The 20208-nt window shown below is 41.0% G+C and overlaps 1 protein-coding gene across 2 annotated transcripts in view; it reads left to right on the top strand.

Moving 5' to 3' along the window:
• The window catches only part of TMEFF2 (transmembrane protein with EGF like and two follistatin like domains 2), a 512432-nt gene that overhangs the window by 439917 nt on the left and 52307 nt on the right, over positions 1-20208 (top strand). For both annotated transcript variants that reach the window (XM_033944051.1, XM_033944052.1), the window contains exon 8: positions 18649-18772. In XM_033944051.1, the coding sequence (XP_033799942.1) occupies positions 18649-18772 (124 nt within the window). The remainder of the gene's footprint in view (positions 1-18648; positions 18773-20208) is intronic.

Here is a 20208-nt window from a genome sequence, read left to right on the forward strand (position 1 = left end):
TAAATCGAGTCAAAGAACAAACCCAAAAACTTTAGTGATCGTGTACAGGATGCCAAATCTTTAATGAACAAACACAAAAATAAAATCATGAAACAGTTTGTATCCAAAAGGACAGACAAGACCGGACCCGACACGGTCCGTGTTTCGAAGAAACATTCCTTCCTCAGTGGTTAATACAAGACAACCTGATGGATAACTACTGGATAAAAACTGGAATCAACAGTGGATGGCTGAGGAGACGTGAGTTCTCGCGAGACCATGGGAACTCACGGCAGCCTTTTTTGTTCCGAGTTCTGCACAGGGTAGGAGCGTAGGAAGATTGCTCCTGCTCTGCTTCACTGCTAGACCTCCAAGTTTTAAAAAGTAAGTAAATGAAGAGGTCCGGGAGGTAGGGGTGGGTCACCCAGGCAAAAAATGCAAATAACTGAAGTTGCGAGTTCTGAACCTGCAAATATGGAGGGGGATGTGTATAAGATTGAAGTCTACAAAATCCTGAGTGGTGTAGAATGGGTACAAATGACTTGATTTTTTACTCCGTCAAAAATTACAAAGACTGGAAGATACTCAATGAAGTTGCAGGGAACATAAGAACATAAGCAATGCTTCTGCTGGGTCAGACCAGGGGTCATCCTGCCCAGCAGTCCACTCACGCAGCGGCCCATCAGGTCCAGGACCTTTATAGTGATCTCTATCTATACCCTTCGATCCCTTTTTTTCTTCAGGAATTCATCCAATCCCTTCTTGAACCCTGATACTGTACCCTGTCCTATCACACCCTCTGGAAGCGCATTCCAGGCATCCACCACCTTTTGGGTGAAGAAGAACTTCTTAGCATTGGTTCTGAATCCGTTCCTTCTTAATTTTTCCGTAGGCTTTCTCGTTCTTGTAGTTTCTGAAAGTTTGAAGAATCTGTCCCTCTCCACTTTCTCTATGCCCTTCATGATCTTGTAAGTCTCTATCATGTCCCCTCTAAGTCTCCGCTTTTCCAGGGAAAAGAGCCCCAGTTTCTCTAATCTTTCAGCGTATAAAAGGTCTTCCATACTTCTTATCAAATGCGTCGCTCTTTTAAAACCAATAGGAGGGATTTTTTTCACTCAGCAAATAGTTAATGCGTTGCCAGATGTTGTGGTAAGAATGGTTAACATAACTGGTTTTAAGAAAGGTTTGGACAATTTCCTGGAGATAAAGTCCATAGTCTGTTATTGAGACAAACATGGGGGAAGCCACTATTTGTCCTGGATCGGTAGCATGGAATGTTGCTGCTATTTGGGTTTTTGCCAGGTATTAGTGACCTGGATTGACCACCATGAGGACAGGTTATTGGGCTAAATGGACCATTGGTCTGACCCAGTAAGGCTATTCTTATGTTTTTAGGAATGTCCCTGACCTTCCTGTGCCCCGCCTTTGGCCCCACCCCCTTTTGAGTTGCATGCAATCCAATTTCGTGCCCATTTGTACAGAATAGTATGCAACCAGATCAACACCCAAATCATAATTAGTGTCAATTAAGTGTTTGTTAACTCCAATAATTAAATTTCTGGAGCCCATTAGCTCATGATTTTGTGCATGGATCTGGGTTCTGCACCCTTTATAGAAACTGGGGGAGGGGGGGAAAGTGTATAATCTTTAGCACTCAAAGGTCAATTTACTAGAAAGTGTCACAGATTCAAAAAAACAGGATGAACCTAGGCAGAAAATAAAATATGAATATGCTTTCCAATAAACCTGAGAGGTTCCAGACAAAAAGACAGAGCTAGGTCTATTACTACTTGATATTTGCAACTTGAGGTCCAATCTGAATGCCAACAAAGAGGAAGTAGGATAAATATTTATTTATTTTTATTTAAAACACAACAAAAGAAAAAAAAATCAAATTCCCTGATTAAACATGCAGTTAGAAAATAGGACATTGAAATGCAAATTAACCTCCAAAATTACTTTCCAATGAACTTCAGCTCCAATTATTTGCAATTCCTATATGCAAATTGATGCAAATTTCCTGCCGAAGAGACTGCTTACTGCATCTAAGTATAGAGTGAATGGATGATAGAGCACAAGTACTTCAGCTAAGGGACTTCCTATACAATTTTCTCTTTACCAATCTCTCTCCTAATCTACCATTTAAAGACATCTACATATGAATCTAATCTATAAAGGTCTTTCTTCTATTTCAGGTTTCTTCTTGTGAGTTCAATAACCAGTATAAACTCACAGCTTGACTCCAAATTTTAATTTGTCCTATGGTGATTTCAAGCATTTACATTGCAGAATTAGCAGATATCCCTCAAGATTCCATTAAGAGTTTCAAAAATGCAGATGCTTACACAATACTTTGATTGAAATGCAGAATACTGTTTAAATTAACATTTTGAAAACGCAGGGATAATAGATAAGACACTCTGTGATTGAATATGCACTGACATATAGAGCTAACACCTCAACCAGGAGCTGGGCACCGAGGCTTCCTTACCAACTGCAGTTGAAGGCGATAGCAAACTTGACCATCAGGGGCTTGATGCTGACTTTGCTTCGCAAAGTGCAGTTTTCTCTGTAACCTCCAATTTTGCTTTTAGGATTCTCAAGTATTCGTACCTAAATAAAAAGCATTGTTTCACAGCTGTTTTCCTGACCAGGAGAATTCCGTTTCAAAGTTTTCCATGGCAGTGACACAGTGAAGGCCATTCAAGAAATGTTTAAGTGGATAAAAACTGAAGTTAAAGTGATTAGACCTTTAATATAATAGTATAGCAAACCCTAGAGAGAGTAGAAAACGTATATAAATACACACACTTCTACTAATAAAAAAGAGAGTCACAACTCAAACACAAGTACATAAATCTCAGAACATTTAAAACTAACATAGAAACATGATGGCAGATAAAGTCCACATGGCCCATCCAGTCTGTCCATCCGCAGCATCCACTTTCTCTTCCTCTCCCAAAGAGATCCCACGTGCCTGTCCCACACTTTCTTGAATTCAGACACTTTGTCACTCCCACCTCTACCAGAAGACTCTTCCATGCATCTACCATCATTTCTGTAAAAAAGTATTTCCTTAGATTACACATGAGCCTATCACCTCTTAACTTCATCCTATGCCCTCTCATTCTGTAGCTTCCCTTCAAATGAAAGATTTGCCTCATGCCCATTGATGCCACGCAGGTATTTAAACTTCTCTATCATATTGCCCCTCTCTCGCCTTTCCTCCAAAATATACATATTGAGATAAGCTGTCTCATAATGAAGACTACTAACCATTTTAGGTGCCTTCTTCTGAACCGATTCCATCCTGTTTTTATCTTTTGGAAGGTATGGCCTTCAGAATTGTACACGAGGAAGAAAAAGGCTCAGATGGTGTGACAGATTATCTGCTGTATAAATAAGCACTGTAATTCTTTTGGGTTTGTTTGCTTTTGCATTGCACAGAGCCACTAGTTTAATTTCATTTGAGGAGGGTTTTTTTTATGCCTATGAGGTGTCTTACCCTATAATTATGGTAATGTCCAATGGTATAAAACAGATACAGCGTAGGCAGGCTCAATCAAAAAATGAAGGAAAAAAGCCTCAGAAAAGGCCCTCCCACCTCACCAAAACGGCTCAAAGAGGTGGTTGAGCGATCACCTCACTGGCAAAAAAACCTTCACTATAGGTCGACGCCTTGTGCCGTGCTGTGCCATGCCAATGAAAATAATAATAATAATAAAGGATAAAGGAAACTAATAAACTTATCTTCACTGATCGGTACACCATCGGTGGCCAGCGTTTCACAATTTCATGCTGCCTCAGGGCGTATCCCGACCGTTCAGACTTCTTTCAGAACGGACGCCAAAACGTCTCAAGCTCTTGAAATGCTACTTTTGAGCTTGAGACGTTTTGCCTACGCTGTATCTGTTTTATACCATTGGACATTACCATATTTACCATTGAAAGTGTTTATCTTGTTACACATTGAGTTTTCATCATATCTGAGTCATTATTGGTTACCCTATAATTATACCACCTGGTCTCTGTAGGGTGGAGGTAGGGATCCGAGGCTTCTTCCTCTTCATGTAATTTTTTTGGTGGTATATGTTCATGTGTTTGATTTATATGTTTAGAGATTTATATACCTGTTGTGGCTCTCATTTTTTATTAGTAGAAGTGTGCATGTGTATATACTGATTAGACCTTTTAAATCTTCCTATGTCCCTTCTTATTGTGATTCAGTCTCTGTTTCTCTGTCCATTTTACTGTCTCCTTATTCATTACATTGGAATAGATACCTATATCTCACACTGGCCTCATGAGTTGAGGCTAATAGTTCTCAAAATGTGAAGTAATAGAGCTGAACAGACTAGAGAGCTGCACGGGAACGGGGACAACGGGAATCCCGCGGGACCCACGAGGATCCTGCGGGTTCCCTCTTCGGATCCCGGGGATCCCATGGGGACACCCCCCTAGGGTCGCGGGGATCCCGTGGGGACGCCCCCTAGGGTCGCGGGGTTGGATGTACTCGCATGGTTCGTTTTCTCCCTACCTGCCCTGCCCTGCGCTGACGTCGGAGGGAGGGCTTAAGCAAAGCCCTCCCATCCTTCGACATCAGCGCTGACATCGGGAAGACTTCCGGTCGACTGAGTGCTGCTGCAGGGCAGGTAGGGAAAGGCAGTGGCTTACCAAGGGGGGGGTGGGGAGGGAGGTCCGCCCCTGGTGCAGCCTTAGGGGGGATGCACAGCCGGCTAGGTCCCCTTACCTTTGTGGCGCTTCCCCCAACCAACCGACAACAGGCCCGGTCCGACAAACCTCCCTGCCCTGTAGCCGCAAATCTAAATTACCTTCTTACAGCAACTTCAATACTCCAGTTGCTGTACGAAGGTAAATTAGATTCGCAGCTACAGGGCAGGGAGGTTTGTCGGACCGGGCCTGTTCTGTTGTCGGTCGGGCGGGGAAGTGCCACGAAGGTAAGGGGCAGGGAGAGCGAAAAGGAGGAAAGGTGGAGTGGAAAGGAAAAGACGCTTAAGGGAAATGGGTAAAACTGAGGGGGGAGAAGGATGCTGAAAGGACATGGGGAAGACGGGGGGGCCGGGCTTAAGAATAAATTTTAGCGAACACGGAAGTTAATAGTTAACACTATATGCACAAGCACTTTATGATTTAAGCACTTTACCTCGCTGGAGCTGGAAGTTAAAGAGAATAACGCCAAGCCTATTGGAACAGCCATCAAGATAAGTGTGGTTTTAAAAAAACTATCTACAAACATATATAATGAGTATTAAAGAGTCTTACCAATTATATAGAAGAAGGAGGCTGGCAATGGGACATTAGAAGTGTGATGATGGTCCCAAATGTACCCCAGTTCAGTGAAATCACAGAATACACGGGTATTGGTCTGAACACTTCACAAATTATAATTAAATTTAATTATTATTTATAGAGCTGTGATAATAAATAGAAATAAAAATTTATAAACATTAGAGGCTCTGGTAGAAACCCGTTTACAAAGTATGTATTCTTCCCAATTAATATTTCCAAATTAATAAAGTCTTTTGGTCGGGTGGGGATGGAGGGGACTCCTCACGGGGACAGGTGGGGACGGGTGGGATTTCTGTCCCCACGCAACTCTAGAACAGACTCAGTGAATTCATTCTCTTTTTTTCTTCCTTAACTCTACAGCTGCACATACTGTATATGTCTTGCTTCATTTACTTTCTTTCCTTGGTTTCTCTGTTTTCCCACACTGTACAACTATTCCTCATTCCCCTTCTATCTTCTCACTTTTCCCCTTATCCAGGTTGCTCTTTAGCTGAAGCTGATGATATAGGTCTGAGCATATGTCAATTGTAAGTACCTCTTCTATGAGAAATCCATTTCCTGGAGCTCTCTGTGGACACTAGAACATTGGAAGAACTATTGGAACTGGATGTCTTCACCCCTTTTGTAATATCATCCTTTCCTCCATTGACATCTGCTATTAGGATAATTACAATTCCCTGAAATTTGATTGGTCGATATCCAGCGGCTGCAGTCAGAACTTTAACATATGCTGCTGTGGTCAAAAAAATGGATGGACATTCAGTAGGGAAGGTCATTCGTTTAAATGATTTGGGAAGTAACAGTACATCCCATGTTGTTTCATGTCATTTTCAAATGAAAACAGAAAAATGAATATTAATGTTCTATTATTTGCCAATAGGAGTTCATGTTCTTTCAAGAGAGTGCACACTATGGGCCAGATTTTACAAACAGTGCCTAAGCGCACCTACATTGTAGACACTGCTTGGTACGGTTGTCAGTCAACCGCTAGGTACCGGTTATAGAATCACGCCTAGCAGGGCCTAAGAAAACATAGGCATTGCTAAGCATCCTAGACTTAGGTGCCGCTCCATTAGGCCAGCTTGTCACTCGCCTAATTTGGTGGCACCTATGTTGGATGCCTAACTCGACCTCACCTATTCTCCGACCATAACCATGCCTTCTTTTTGAGATAGGCATCATTAGGTATCCTTAGGTTTGGGAAGGTGCCTCCACTTAGGTGTCGCTAGGCAACCTAAGAGTTTGGCACCAAATTCTTAAATTGTTTAATTAATGGGGGGGAGGGGGTTGATTGTAATGGACAATTACCGATTAAACCAATTAAAAAAATAAAAATTGGGTATGGATCCTGAACTTAGGTGTCGATAGTTGGTTGCAATTAGGGTGCTTAGTGGCACCTAATGTAGGCGCCATTTATAGAATATGGCCCTATGGGCTAAATTCAGTATATGGTGCCAGGAATGCTTCTGACCTGCTCATGTCCCTCCCATCATTACATCCCCTTTTCAGATCCATGCAGAAATTCTTAGACCATTTTGGCCCATTTTGCTTCTGATATAAGAACATAAGAATAGCCTTACTGGGTCAGACCAAAGGTCCATCAAGCCCAGTAGCCCGTTCTCATAGTAGCCAATCCAGGTCACTAGTACCTGGCAAAAACCCAAAGAGCAGCAACATTCCATGCTACTGATCTGGGGCAAACAGTGGCTTCTACCATGTCTTTCTCAATAACAGACTATGGGGACTTTTCTTCTAGAAACTTGTCCAAACCTTTCTTAAAACCTACCTACTCTTACCACAACCTCTGACAATGTATTCCAGAGCTTAACTATTCTCCTAGTGAAAAAAATATTTCCTCCTATTGGTTTTAAAATTATTTCCCTGTAACTTCATGGAGTGTCCCCTAGTTTTTGTAATTTTTGACGGAGTGAAAAATCGATCCACTTGTACCCATTTTACTCCACTCAGGATTTTGTAGAATTCAATCATATCTCCCCTCAGCTGTGTTTTCTAAGCTGACGAGCCCTATAATGCTTTTCCACAATGAAAAATTGGCACAGAAATAGCACATAATGTTAGGTTCTCTAGCATTTGCAAAGATGGTACCCCTTGCACATGCATAAACCACTCTTTCAGAAAGAGTGAATTCTGTTTGCACATAGTGCATCCTCTCTCAAAAGAGTACGTACACACTCAATGACTTTCCTCCCATGATAAAAAAAAAATGCCCAAACCAAAACAAATAAAACAACCATTCCAAGAAACAGCATGGGAAACGATACAAAATGGAGAACAAAACAGCAAAGGAGACTCTGATGTTCAATCCCTTTTGTTATGTATAAGTCTTGATAGATAATAAAGGGCATTGAACACCAGAGTCTCCTTCGCTGTTGGCATCTCTTGTTTCCTGAAACAATACAAAACAAACATTTTCTGGCTCCAGAACTTATCTCAATTGCAAGGATTTTAGTCCACTATCCAGAAACCTTTTCCAGATAAGAAGACAAAAAGGCTGTGCTACGTTAAGTTATCCAGATAGGTCCAGATTCTATTAACAGCGCCTAACTATGCCTAACTTTTAGATGCCAGACCACGCAGTTGTCAATCAACTGATAAGCATTCATAATAGGTAGAATCACACCTAGCGATGCCTAAGTGGACTTAGGTTAAATGTTTGTTTCCAAATCTGGGCATCCTCAAGAAATCATGGTGCCCTAAGTCAACTTTTGGTTGGCATCCCCTCATTCTCCCCCTGCCCCCCCTCTTTTTAGGCTACTCTTCCACTGGCCTACCTTTATATGTATTGTTTCCTCCCGAGCTCTAGCAGCGTTTCACCTAATGTTACCTGTGCCAGTTCTGGTGTTTTCCCTCTGCCATGCCTCACCTCCTTTGACATAACTTCCTGTTTCAGCAGGGGCATAGTACAGTAGAGAGTGGAGTGGAAAGAGTAGATCGCTTGTTCACTCTTTCGAAAAAATACTGGGACTAGGGGGTATACGATGAAGCTATTAAGTAGTAGATTTAAAACAAACTGGAGAAAATATTTATTCACACAACAAGTAATTAAACTATGGAATTCATTGTCGGAGAATGTGGTGAAATCATTTAGCTTAGCAAGGTTTAAAAAAAGTTTGGATAATTTCCTAAAAGAGAAGTCCACCGGCCTTTATTGAAATGACTTGGGGAAATCCACTGCTTATTCCTAGAATAAGCAGCATTAAATTTGTTTGCTGCTTGGGATCTAGCTAGATACTTGGGACCTGAGTTGGCCACAGTTGAAAACAGAATACTGGGCTTGATGGCTCTTTCATCTGTCCCAGTATGGCAGTTCTTTACTTGCCTAAAATTACTCATACTGATACCTCACCCAAAACTAAAATTATCACCTATAGAGAATTTAAAAATCTGGAAGACAAAGATTTAACTTCCTTTCTTGATCCAGGCATTCTAACCACTCGTTCCGATTCTATCACAAGTCAACTATCAGCCTGGAACTCATCCCTGACATTACTTTTAGATACAATATCACCACCGATCTCTAAAACCATCTCCATACGCAAGATTAATAATCCTTGGTATAGTGCAGAGTTACATTTAATTAAACAGCAATTACGTTCATTAGAAAGAAAATGGCGTAAAAATAAGACACCAGACAATCTACAAAAATACAGGGACATGGTTTCTATATACAAAACTAAAATTAACCTGGCAAAGAAGTCTTACTTCTCTAAAAAAATTGAAAAAGCAAAAAATTCCTCTGTTCTCTACAATATTTTAAAATCAATGGACCCCACAAATAAATTACAAACCTCTTCGCGCATATCCTCACTCAAAGCCCAAGACCTAGCTGATGCATTCAATCTTAAGATAAATAATATTCGGAATTCCTTCACTCAAAGTACATCTACCACTATCTCTAACTCTAATCAACCAAATTTCATACCGACAGCTAAATGTTCAAACTTTTCAATCCCATCACTAAAAGATATTGAATCCCTTTTCTCCCAGGTCAACACAAAAAGCTCTCGATCGGAAATAATACCTCCTTTCTATTTGAAAAAATACTTTTCACACTTCGGCCCTTTTATCTTGTCCATTATCCAAAATAGTTTACTTACATCAATAGTACCACCACAATGGAAGTCTTCATCAATCACTCCTATCGTTAAAAACTATAAAACCAGCATCAATGAATTATCTAATTATCGTCCGATTGCGAATATTCCATTTTTGGCTAAACTTATTGAAAAACTAATATTTAACCAGCTTTCCGATTTTTTTGAAAAAACAAATGCACTACATCCACATCAAACTGGATTTAGAAAACATCATAGCACAGAATTCTCTTTAATAGGTCTAACCTCCAACATTCAATACTATCTAGACCATCACAAATCCGTAATCCTTTTTTCCTTAGACATTTCAGCTGCCTTCGACACCATCGATCACGACTTGCTTTTAAATAGACTAGAAGAAAAAGGTATAAGCGGCAAAGTTCTAGATTGGTTTAAATCTTATCTTAACAATCGTACTTCATCTGTGAAATTTAACAACGAAGACTCCACTACTTTTTCCTCAACATTCGGAATCCCACAAGGATCCATTTTATCTCCATTATTATTTAATATTTTTTTATCGCCATTATTAGAAACTTGTCAGGCCATAGGTTTTATTCCATACGCATACGCGGATGATATTCAACTAATCCATCCTTTAGATCCCGAAAGTGTCACAGACATTGCCTCCATAAACCATAAACTAGAACAAATACATAATTGGTTGAATTCAAATAAATTATCATTAAATATCAATAAGACCAAATCCATTCTATTCAACTGGAAAAAAGACATTTGTCTTGCAAAACCATTTTTTCTTAATAACTTTCCTATCAGTACTGAAGCTTCAATTAAAATTCTCGGGGTTATACTTGATGATAGTTTATCTTATCATGAACATATCTCTTCTATCGTCAAAAACTGTTTCTTCAAACTACGTCAGATAAGAGCCATTTCCAAATTTCTTAACCCTTCCTCTTTAAAAATCCTAATACATTCATTTATCATTGCAAAAATCGACTACTGCAATGCCCTATTTTTAAACATCACTCAGAAGGAAAGAAGGAGACTCCAAATTATCCAGAATACGGCTATTAAACTTATTTACAACGCCAAAAAATTTGACCATGTATCCCCACTGATGATAGATGCGCATTGGTTACCAATTAACCATAGGATAACGTACAAACTAATATTTTTAATCTTTAAGACTCTAATATCTAGCGAACCACAATTCATATCAAAATCACTGATCCCTTACAAACCACAACGATCCTTACGTTCATCTGAACTAAACTTACTATCTATTCCTTCCCTAAAAATTATCGGTACGAGAAGAGCAGATATTTTTACTGTTGCAGGTCCACAATGGTGGAACTCCCTTCCCCAATACATTAGAACGGAACAAGATTTCTCAGCTTTTAAAAATTTTTTAAAAACTTACCTGTTTAGGGACGCCTATGACCTTTAAAAATTCTAAATTATCTTTTTTGTTTAAATTAACATTTACAAAGAGTGCCTTGAAATTATTTACCCAACCTTTTGTTTTTCCCTTTTTTCCTATGCCTTTAATGTAACTTTACCCCCTTTTCCTCGCTTTCTTGTTTGTTAATATTGAAAATTGATGTTTTTAAGTTTATATTAATGTTTTTATGTTTATAATTGTTTTATTATATTATGTACATCACTTAGAATATTCAAAATAGGCGATACATCAAGAGTTAAATAAACTTGAACTTGAACTTCTTATGCTGGGGATGATATGGGTAGAGTTAGGTAAAATTCTGTCAGTGCTCAGAAGGAGACAACTGCTTGTAAAGGTAGCAAAAGGGTGGCCTGAAAGAGAGGGGGATTGCCAGGCCTTGGGAGGTATAGGCCACAGCAGGGGAGCAGGTGAGTTAGGGTTTTGGTGTCCTGAGCAAGTGCCTCATCTAGTCCATACCTTGAGCCGGCCATGTACTAAGAGTGCTGAAATTTTTACAGATCTTAGGTACAAATGGGTAACATCTGTACAGTATATTGTAGTTCCATGATTAGCTTTACATACAAGGATTTGGGATTTGATATACTACCTTACAATCAAAGCAGTTTACATATTGTATGCATTTGCCCCAAGTACTTTTTTTGTACCCGGGGGCAATGGAGGATTGAGGCCCAAATTCTGTAACTGGTGCCTAATGTTAGGCACCTATCTTGAAGGTGCCCAACTAGGCACCTATCTAAATTGATTAACAAGCTCAATTAAGCTTTTTAATCAGCAATAATTGAAACGTAGGCGCCTATCAAGAAAGAGCGATTCTGCAATAATGCGCCTCTAAAGATTTAGGCAGCCTTCAATAAAAAAATAGGCGCTATGCATGTTAGGCACGGGCGTGGCTACGTGTTAGACGTCTTGTTGCAGACTCGCTGCTCTTGAGCGTGCTTAAGCGCTCAGCTCGGCGCCAACTTTTAGTTGTGCCTAGAGCTGGCCTATTTGTTGGGTGCCTCCAAAATAGGTGCCGCTCAGCGCGATTCATTAAACAGCACCCAATTTTACTTGAATTGCGCTGCACAGCGCCTAACTTTTGGGGGCTTCTTATAGAATTTGCCCTTAAGCGCCTTGCCCAGAGTCACAAGGAGCTGCGGTGGGAATCAAACCCGCTTCCCCAGGTTCTCGGGCCACTGCACTAACTACTAGGCCACTTCATGCTTAATTATTTTTTAAATAGTATTGTGTGCGTGCTCCTCAAGCTTTATGTAAGTAATCTCCAACAAAATTACCTTTTATGGCCTCATCATTACTGCAGTGTGCAGAGCACAGTAGTTATATATTCAGTGTGCATTATGTTTACCACCACCGCTGACACCTACTTGAAAGATGATTGCATTTGGGTGGCAATTACAACCAGTAAAATCATATTATACGAGTCACAAAATGCATCGTCTCATACAAATACTGACAAGATTGAAGCTCTGAAAATGTGAGGCTTAGGCTGAATCTTAAAAATAGCATGCAAAAGTGGGACGTGCAGAGGCGAAGGGAAGAGCTCCTCCGCTGCGAAAGTTCTTGCATTCGGCCGACTTTGTTCAGAAAGGGCCTCGACCTGGACGTGCAGCATTCGCACGCGGTTTTAGTTGCCATGCAGCAGTCGAGATTATGCCAAACGAAACAAGGCTGGCCCCACTGCAAAGCTCGTTAGGACTTGATTTGCTGCTGAACATCTGCTGTCTTGCTTTTCAGATCTATACTTGTACACCTTCGTTAGGAGAGTTCGGAGATCTTTTTTACAAGTACATATACATAGAAATGACTGCATTGAAGCATGTAGATTGTATACTTGTCCCAAAAATATGGGCAGATAAATGAATTAGACTCTGTGCAACCAATAAATGCTGTCCCAATATATTTTACCTTGAAATATTCTAGCGCAGTCTAGGGAGAAAAAGACCTCAATTGCTCAAAGAGGCAGGACTTTAGAATATTCTTATCCAACCTCCACCAATTGAGCTATCATCAGTCATTTAAAAAACCTCCCTAAGACGGTCATATAATAGTCATAAATGTTTATAAATATTAAAAAAAATTATGTTATAGCAAATAACAGCTTTGGGCAAAATAGTGTTGATCCACTATGCAATGATACAAATCTTCAGCTCAAATATTTTTTGGTCATTTGGTCAATTTCTGACATTAGTTTTTCCGATTGTACACATTTGCCAATGGTGATTTCTGAAAGTTGCTATTTGTATGTCTAGATGGTTAGGATGCAGAGATTTCAGGGAGGGGGGGGGTGTATGGTTTGGGTGAGCCAGACAATGAGCTTGTATTCCTCATTTTATCATAAGGGTGCATGTGTGCTTTAGTAAATTTCTGTGCCAACCTTTGAACCTGCTCCGAGGTACATGCACCTGCCAGCTACTAGAGATGGGCTGTTTGCAACGGAACACCAGAGATAAAGCCATGTGAAATACACAAATTTATTGAGTGCTTGTCAAAGCAAAACAACTAAGACCTGACACGGGACCATGTTTCAGCAATCAAAAGCCAAAGATTGGTGCATTGCCAGAATTTGCAAATGTCTCTATGTTTTACTCAGTGCTCAAGGGGCTGCTGAAAAGTTCTGAGCCCAACCAGCAAAGTTGGGGCAGTATCCATCGAGGGCTATACACTTAATCCAGTGATTTTCCACTTTTTTTGTTCCTTGAGAAAAATATGGAATGAAAAAAGTGAAAAATCACAGACTAAGGGTATAGCCCTCGATGGAGACTGCCCCAGCTTTGTTGATTGGACTAAGAACTTTTTCAGTTGCCCCTCATATCTGTCACTGTTTTGAAATAGCTAGTCTTCACAATGAAACATACAGATTGTATTACCCCTGATGCAGTCTTTTGATTGCCAAAGCACAGTCCCATGCCATGTCCTAGTTGTGTTGCTTTAACAAGAACTCTGTAAATTTGTGTGTTTCACTTCCGGCTTTCTCTCAAGTGTTTTGGTGCATGACCATCATCTCTCTCCAAAACTTCATTTTTTTTTCATTGTTCCCTTGTGGTGGTTTTTATCCATTTCTTCCGATTTGTTCCTGTGTTGTTTGCAACAACACGTCCTATGTCATTGCATGAGGTTACCAAATGATAACAAGCAGAATAAACTCAGCATTTTGTGTTTTGTCATTTGCCCATAATATGTGGAAAGCAGGTGCACTGTTTCCTGATACAGGTAAAACCATGCATGTGCAAATTGTTGAATGCATGCATACTCTATCAGAAAAAAAAAGTGTTCCCTCTTTCCACATACTGTGCACTATTGTCAGCAACTGGCAAAATGACTAGGACAAACAAAAACAAATAAAATGTTTTATAAAAGACACAGAAGACAACACAAAATAATCCCGCATGAACCTACGGCAGCCATTCAGAAAGCAGCGTGGGGCCGAGTGAGAGAGCGTAAAGCTTGCTCCTGACGGCTGCGCTGCTGATTTGTTTCACCACTGGCCGGGAAATGAGGAGTTGGTTAGACGCTGGACCACCAAGTAAAAAAGGAGGAACGGCAATGGCAGACGGACGGACAGATGTAACGGGGTTTTAAAAAAAAAAAAAAAAAGTGGTGCGGTGGCAGCGGGCAGGTGGGTTTAAAAAGAAGGTGCAGCAGGTGGGTGGGTGGGTTTGAAAAGGAGGTGTGGAGGCAACAAGTGGGTGGGTTTAGAAAGGTGGTGTGGTGGCGGCGGGCAGGTTTTACAATGGTATGGGGGAGAGGGGTAACAAAATTTGTACTTTCACTTCATAAGAGGCACCGAGATTTCCACCCACTTTTGGGTGGAAAAAAGTGCGTCTCATGGAGCAAAAAATATGGTACTTCCTGCAGATAACAATCAGTGGCCCCTCATACCCAACTCCAATAGGTATATGCCACTGAAATGTGAAATCTGTTGTGAGATTGAGCTGGTGTTCAAAGATCATTATGAGGACTGGTGTAGAAATTTGATTTTTTTTTTTAATTCCCTGAGGAAGATATATATATATTGTGACCGGGTAAGACTGGACTGGATTAGCCAGAGTCCTGACCTGGGTCATCCAAGCCTCAGCCGAGCGGATGAATGAGGCATGGAAGGTAGAGGGGTGTCTGCATCAAATAAAAAAGGTCCAGCAAGGGTGTTTAGTGTGAATCATTATGTCTTTATTTTCTGGCTTATACTTTGGTGAAGGAAAAAACAAAATACAAATCTTGCTCTGTGACTAAACAGCTTGTTAGCCCAACCAGGCTCCACAGTTGTACAGTTCACAATCTGGCGATTTTCACCCAAACATGCGCTTTCAACTGGCTATGCTCTGCCAGTCCTAATTACAAAAACAAAAGTCCAAACTTTCAGGATCAAAGTCCTGGAACCAGCTGGGAATGTTCAGGCTGGTTCTTTCACAGTATTTCTGCGTTTGTGCAATTTCAGGACACAATTATTTCAACTCTTCTGTTAACTTCAATTTAATCAGAAGCAGGAATTCTACACCCTTCTGTTATTAGGGTTTGTGAGGCAATTCTACCTTCCCAGAAACAGCATAGAATTTCCCCATGCTTTTAATCAGTAAGCATGACTTCAGGCAAACAGGATTCTACAAGTTCCATTTCTTCTGACATTTTTACATCCAATAAAGTGTTACCTTCAGAAGAATGCTGACAAGATTCAGACCTGAGATTTTCTCCCTGTTTCCTGTGGAAAATGCTGGCTTCTGTCCCCTGGATTGCACTGATCTGCCTCTTTCCAAGGGCTCTGGCAGACTGAAGGTTGGTGGCTGCCTCTCTGGCCTAGAGACCACACCCTTTTCTCTAGCCTTGTGCTAATTGTCTCTAGAAACACCTGTGGTTCTCTGGTGCTTTGCTAATGAGCTTGGATAGCTTCCCTACTGACTAGCCCTGCCCCCAGTAGAGCTGATTGCAGGTGTTAATCCCTTTGTGGGTTTAGCTATCACTGGCCGGTGCATGCTGGTACTTATAGTTCTTTGCCTTTAGCATTGCCTACACTAGAACTAGGCAATTATAATTGGGTCACTTTTGGGCTGCCTTTCACTGGGGATAAATTCTGCAGGGCAGTTTCCCTAACCTGCCTGCTTCTAGGAGCAGATTTAGGGATAGTTTTAGAGAGCACTGCAGGGTTTCTTCCAGCATAACAGGACTCTCTCCCTGTCACTGTTTATATAAAAACAGATAAATAAAATATTTGGACTAAATACCTGGATAGACATTTCATTTGCTCTTTTTTTTTTAAATCTCCACATGGTTTTTGATGGGCTTGTATCTTCTCCTTTTGGTATTTACAAGGGGCTATAGTGCCATTGGAGCTACAGTTGTGACCTGAGAGGATAGAGCCCTGGGAGGCAGGTAACCTTGAGGGAAGGGAAAAGGAATTGGGACTTTGTTTAAATTATCTTGCCATTTTTTTCCTTTTTTCTTAGTTTGCCATATTTTAAATACATCTTTTTAGGGATACACCTACAAAAGGTGCTTTTTCTAATATATATATATTCCTCAGAGTGAGTCCAAATTTCTTTAGGAGCCTGTAATGGTGCTTGGAGTCAGTCAGTGAAGGTATCCAACTCCCCCCATCCACCAAAACCTATTTCTTAAGAGGTCCCCCCCCCCCAACTTTATTGTGCATCTTCTGGCATGAACCCTCACTTCACCAAGAGAAGCTGTATATTTCTATACTGCATTTCTTGATCACAGTTCAACTCAAAGTAGTCTACAAACACAGAGTGTCATTTCATGACAGAGATGTAAGCTAGCCAGGCACACATCTTGGGCTTATGTTATGTTATAAAGATATAAGATGCAATGTGTGTCTTTATAAAATAACCTCAGGGAAATAAGGTACACGTATTTATACCCACTCCAAAAGATATGTATGTTTATATGCTGCTAAGAACAAGATCATATGTGCCTATTTAATAAATTGTATTCTTAACTGTGATTCCTACCTGGATCAGCACTGGGAGTAATTTTATAAGCATTTTCCATCTATAAAACATGTCGTATACTCAAAGAAGATATTCCTAAAATTGCATAGGTGCACACACAAAATATATGTGTATCCACATAGAGGGACTAGATTCTCTATAAATGGCACTAAAAACTGGCACTGATAAAATAACGTGCAGTGCTATTCTATAAATGGTGCTCAAAGGTAGGTGTTGTTTATAGAATAGCGCTTGACATCAGGAGTCAAGCCTAATTTTAGGTCTGGCCATTTACACCAAATGATACGTGGTGTAATTACTTGTACCTAAATTAGTCATGGATCTGATCTGACCCGACCCTCTCATGGCCACACCTCTTTTGGGGAATTTGCAGTGAAGACTCCTGCCGTCCCCGGTCGCCTCCTGTCCTCACTACACCACTGCCCACTGGAGTGACTAAAATGGTTTTTCTACTCATTCAAATTCAGGATTCAATGGCAGAACTCAGAAGATAGTCAATTATGTTTCATGTACCCACAGAAAGGCAGAGCTGCCAAGTTCCACGAAGGAGACTTTTTAGTCAGCCCTGGCTTTGCGCTTATGTCCCAAAGCAGTTTGGGATTGGTAGTCCCTGATTCTATCCATTGAGAATAGTACTGCCCACCTCTTTTCCTCTCTTATGCTTCCTTCATCCTTGGCTCTTCTCAATTTTCTTTTTGCTTTTGTTCAATTTTTACTTTCTGTTTCCTGTTTCCTGCATATTTTATTTTTTATTCTGCTGTATTGTTTATCCCATGGGTAGCAATATAGTGAATGCCCACAAATAAAACTAAATTGACACAGGTCCCATAGTCCATCAGGAGAGGTGTATCAGAAATCTGAGACTGACGTAAAATTCTCTTCTCTAACTGAGACCCAGATGCACAAAGTTCTGACTCCATAGTAAAAAATACCGTGGCTTTGGGGCTTCCTCTGCCGCTCAGCTGATCGGGGCTTCCCCTTTCAGCTCAGCCACTATCAGCTGAGCTGGCAGGGGAAGTTCAAGCACCAATCAGGGCCTTAGGCCCCTCCCAGTGCATCCTAGAATACACCTGGAAGGGGCAGGGCTACCATTTTAAAGAGGCATCATGAGGCAGGAGGGAGTTGATATCATTCCTGTCAAACTTTTCAAGAAAAAAGGTATGGTGGGGGGGATGAGGGTCCCACTGGAACAACAGATGATTTTTTTGTGTTGGGGGGCTCAGTGGGAGGAGGAAGAAGTAGAAGCATGGAAGGGAAGGATGGGATGGAGAGATCTTTTGGAGAGGTCTTTTTTCTTTTTTTTTTTTTTTTACTGGGCATCAGGGCCTTTAACAGCAGAGTCTACAATCATTACCTTACTTTCCTGACAGCTCAAACTCTGCCGTTAAAGTTTGCACAGGAAACAACGTGTTTCCCTGCTGTGCTTTGAACAGAGTGCTCATTAGAGCTGTAATGTATTAGCATAGGATTCTCGGTAGCAGCTACGAAGATCAGTAGCAGCCATGGAGAATTCTTTTATGCATCGGCAGGGCAGCTTCCTGAGCCAGTAAGAGTGCTTTAATGACTCTTGCTGTCACAGAAAGTTTATGAGCATTGGAGCCTAAGTATCTTGACAACTCTGGCTATGCAGAAGTGTGGATACTGATACAACACACTGAAAGCATCGCAACATGTTCATCATGCGGGTCAGCTATTGCATGATAAGATGCTACTTTTGAAGAGGGAAAATAGAACTTCTACAATCTTGTAGAGAATTTTATGTCTACATTACTTCTTTCTCTATTGTTACACTCAGATATCTTGAGTGCTGCATGCAGACTACCCTTAACTTCGTTAAAGGGTTTCTTTCTCTTCACAGAGAATGCAAATAAATTAGAAGAACCTGCCAGAGGGCTCTACATCCCCTGTCCTGAAAATTATGATGGCTACTGTATGCATGGAAAGTGTGAACATTTGACTAATATGCAGAAGCCATCTTGCAGGTAACAACTGCCCTTCAACTTAATATGTGACAACAGCCCCGCTAATATCTTTGGTACTTTGAGGAAGGTCATTATTTTTAATGAGAAATAAACTGGTAAAGTCTAGATGTTTAGATTTAGATGACATGTAATGTGTCATGGTACCAAGAATGGCCTGACCATTAGGGCAACACAATTTTGGTGGCAGCACAAGTGTAGCAGTCAGCATTTTGAAACGACTGAACATGGCTGCCTTAATCACCGACATGAATTAAGGCCTGCTTTATCTCACCTCCTCTGAAACAGGAAATTTGAAGAGGGCAAGACAAGACAGATCTTAAGCATGCATAGATGTTCAAGGCCCTGTGCCAGCTGTGCTGATTTTTGTTTAGAGACACAGATGCTGTGATAGTGCTGCCTACCGAATGATGTCACCCTAGAGGAAGTAGGGAAAGTGAGAGGAGATGCTGAATCTTTCAGGAGAGAGGGAGGGAAGGGAAGTAAAAATGCTGGATACTTGAGGGAGAAAGGAAGGAAGGGGAGATGCTGGACACATTGGGAGAAAGTAGGAAGGAAATACTAGACACCTCTAAGGGGGGAAGTTAGAGAAGGAGAGGTGCATGGAGGGGGATAAGGTAGGAAAGAGGAAGGAAGAGACAGATGCTGGGCTCCTCAAGGAGGAAATGGTAGATGCTGAACAGCTCAGAGTGATAGGAAGAGAAGCGGATATGCTAGATACCTCAGGGGAGATAGGGTAAGGAAGGAGAGGTACTGGACACTTTTGAGGGATAGGGTAGAGAAAGCAATTGACAATACTGGGCATTTTGGGGGGATAGGGTAGGCAGCATAGAAAGATAAAGATGAGATGAGGATGGACATGGGAATGAAGGGAAGGGATGATGGTGAACAGAAGTAGGAAAGGTGTGATAGTGAACCCTAGGAGGATGAACCTTGAGCTGTCTGGGGGAGGGGAGGGGAGAGAGAGAGAGAGAAGCAAATAGCCTAATCCATTAGATTTCCTTGGACTAGTTCAGTTGGCAAAGTAATAATGCATAATCAGAATTGCTGGCAACACAAAGCTTCACTGCATGTTAATTCATATTTTTCACTCCATTTCCAGCAGAATACTCCATATTTTACTTTTCAAGTGTGCCCAAGACCCTTTCAGGTTTTTAAGCGATTAAAGCAGTGAAATGTAATTCCTGTTCAATCTCCATTCAGCAACTGACATTATGCGAGGAGTAAACTAATGGCTAATGCAGTGGGCTGAGAACCTGGGGAACTGGGTCCAATTCCTACTGCAGCTCCTTGTAACCCTGGCCAAGTCACTTTACCCTTAGTTGACATACAGAATTTAAGACTGTGAGCCCACTAGGGACAGAAAAAAGTGCCCACATATAATATATGTAAACCTCTATGACTATACCCGCAGACAGGCAGTATATCAAGTCCATGAA

Source organism: Geotrypetes seraphini, chromosome 5 (assembly GCF_902459505.1).
Source record: "Geotrypetes seraphini chromosome 5, aGeoSer1.1, whole genome shotgun sequence".
In the NCBI taxonomy this organism is placed as follows: domain Eukaryota; kingdom Metazoa; phylum Chordata; class Amphibia; order Gymnophiona; family Dermophiidae; genus Geotrypetes; species Geotrypetes seraphini.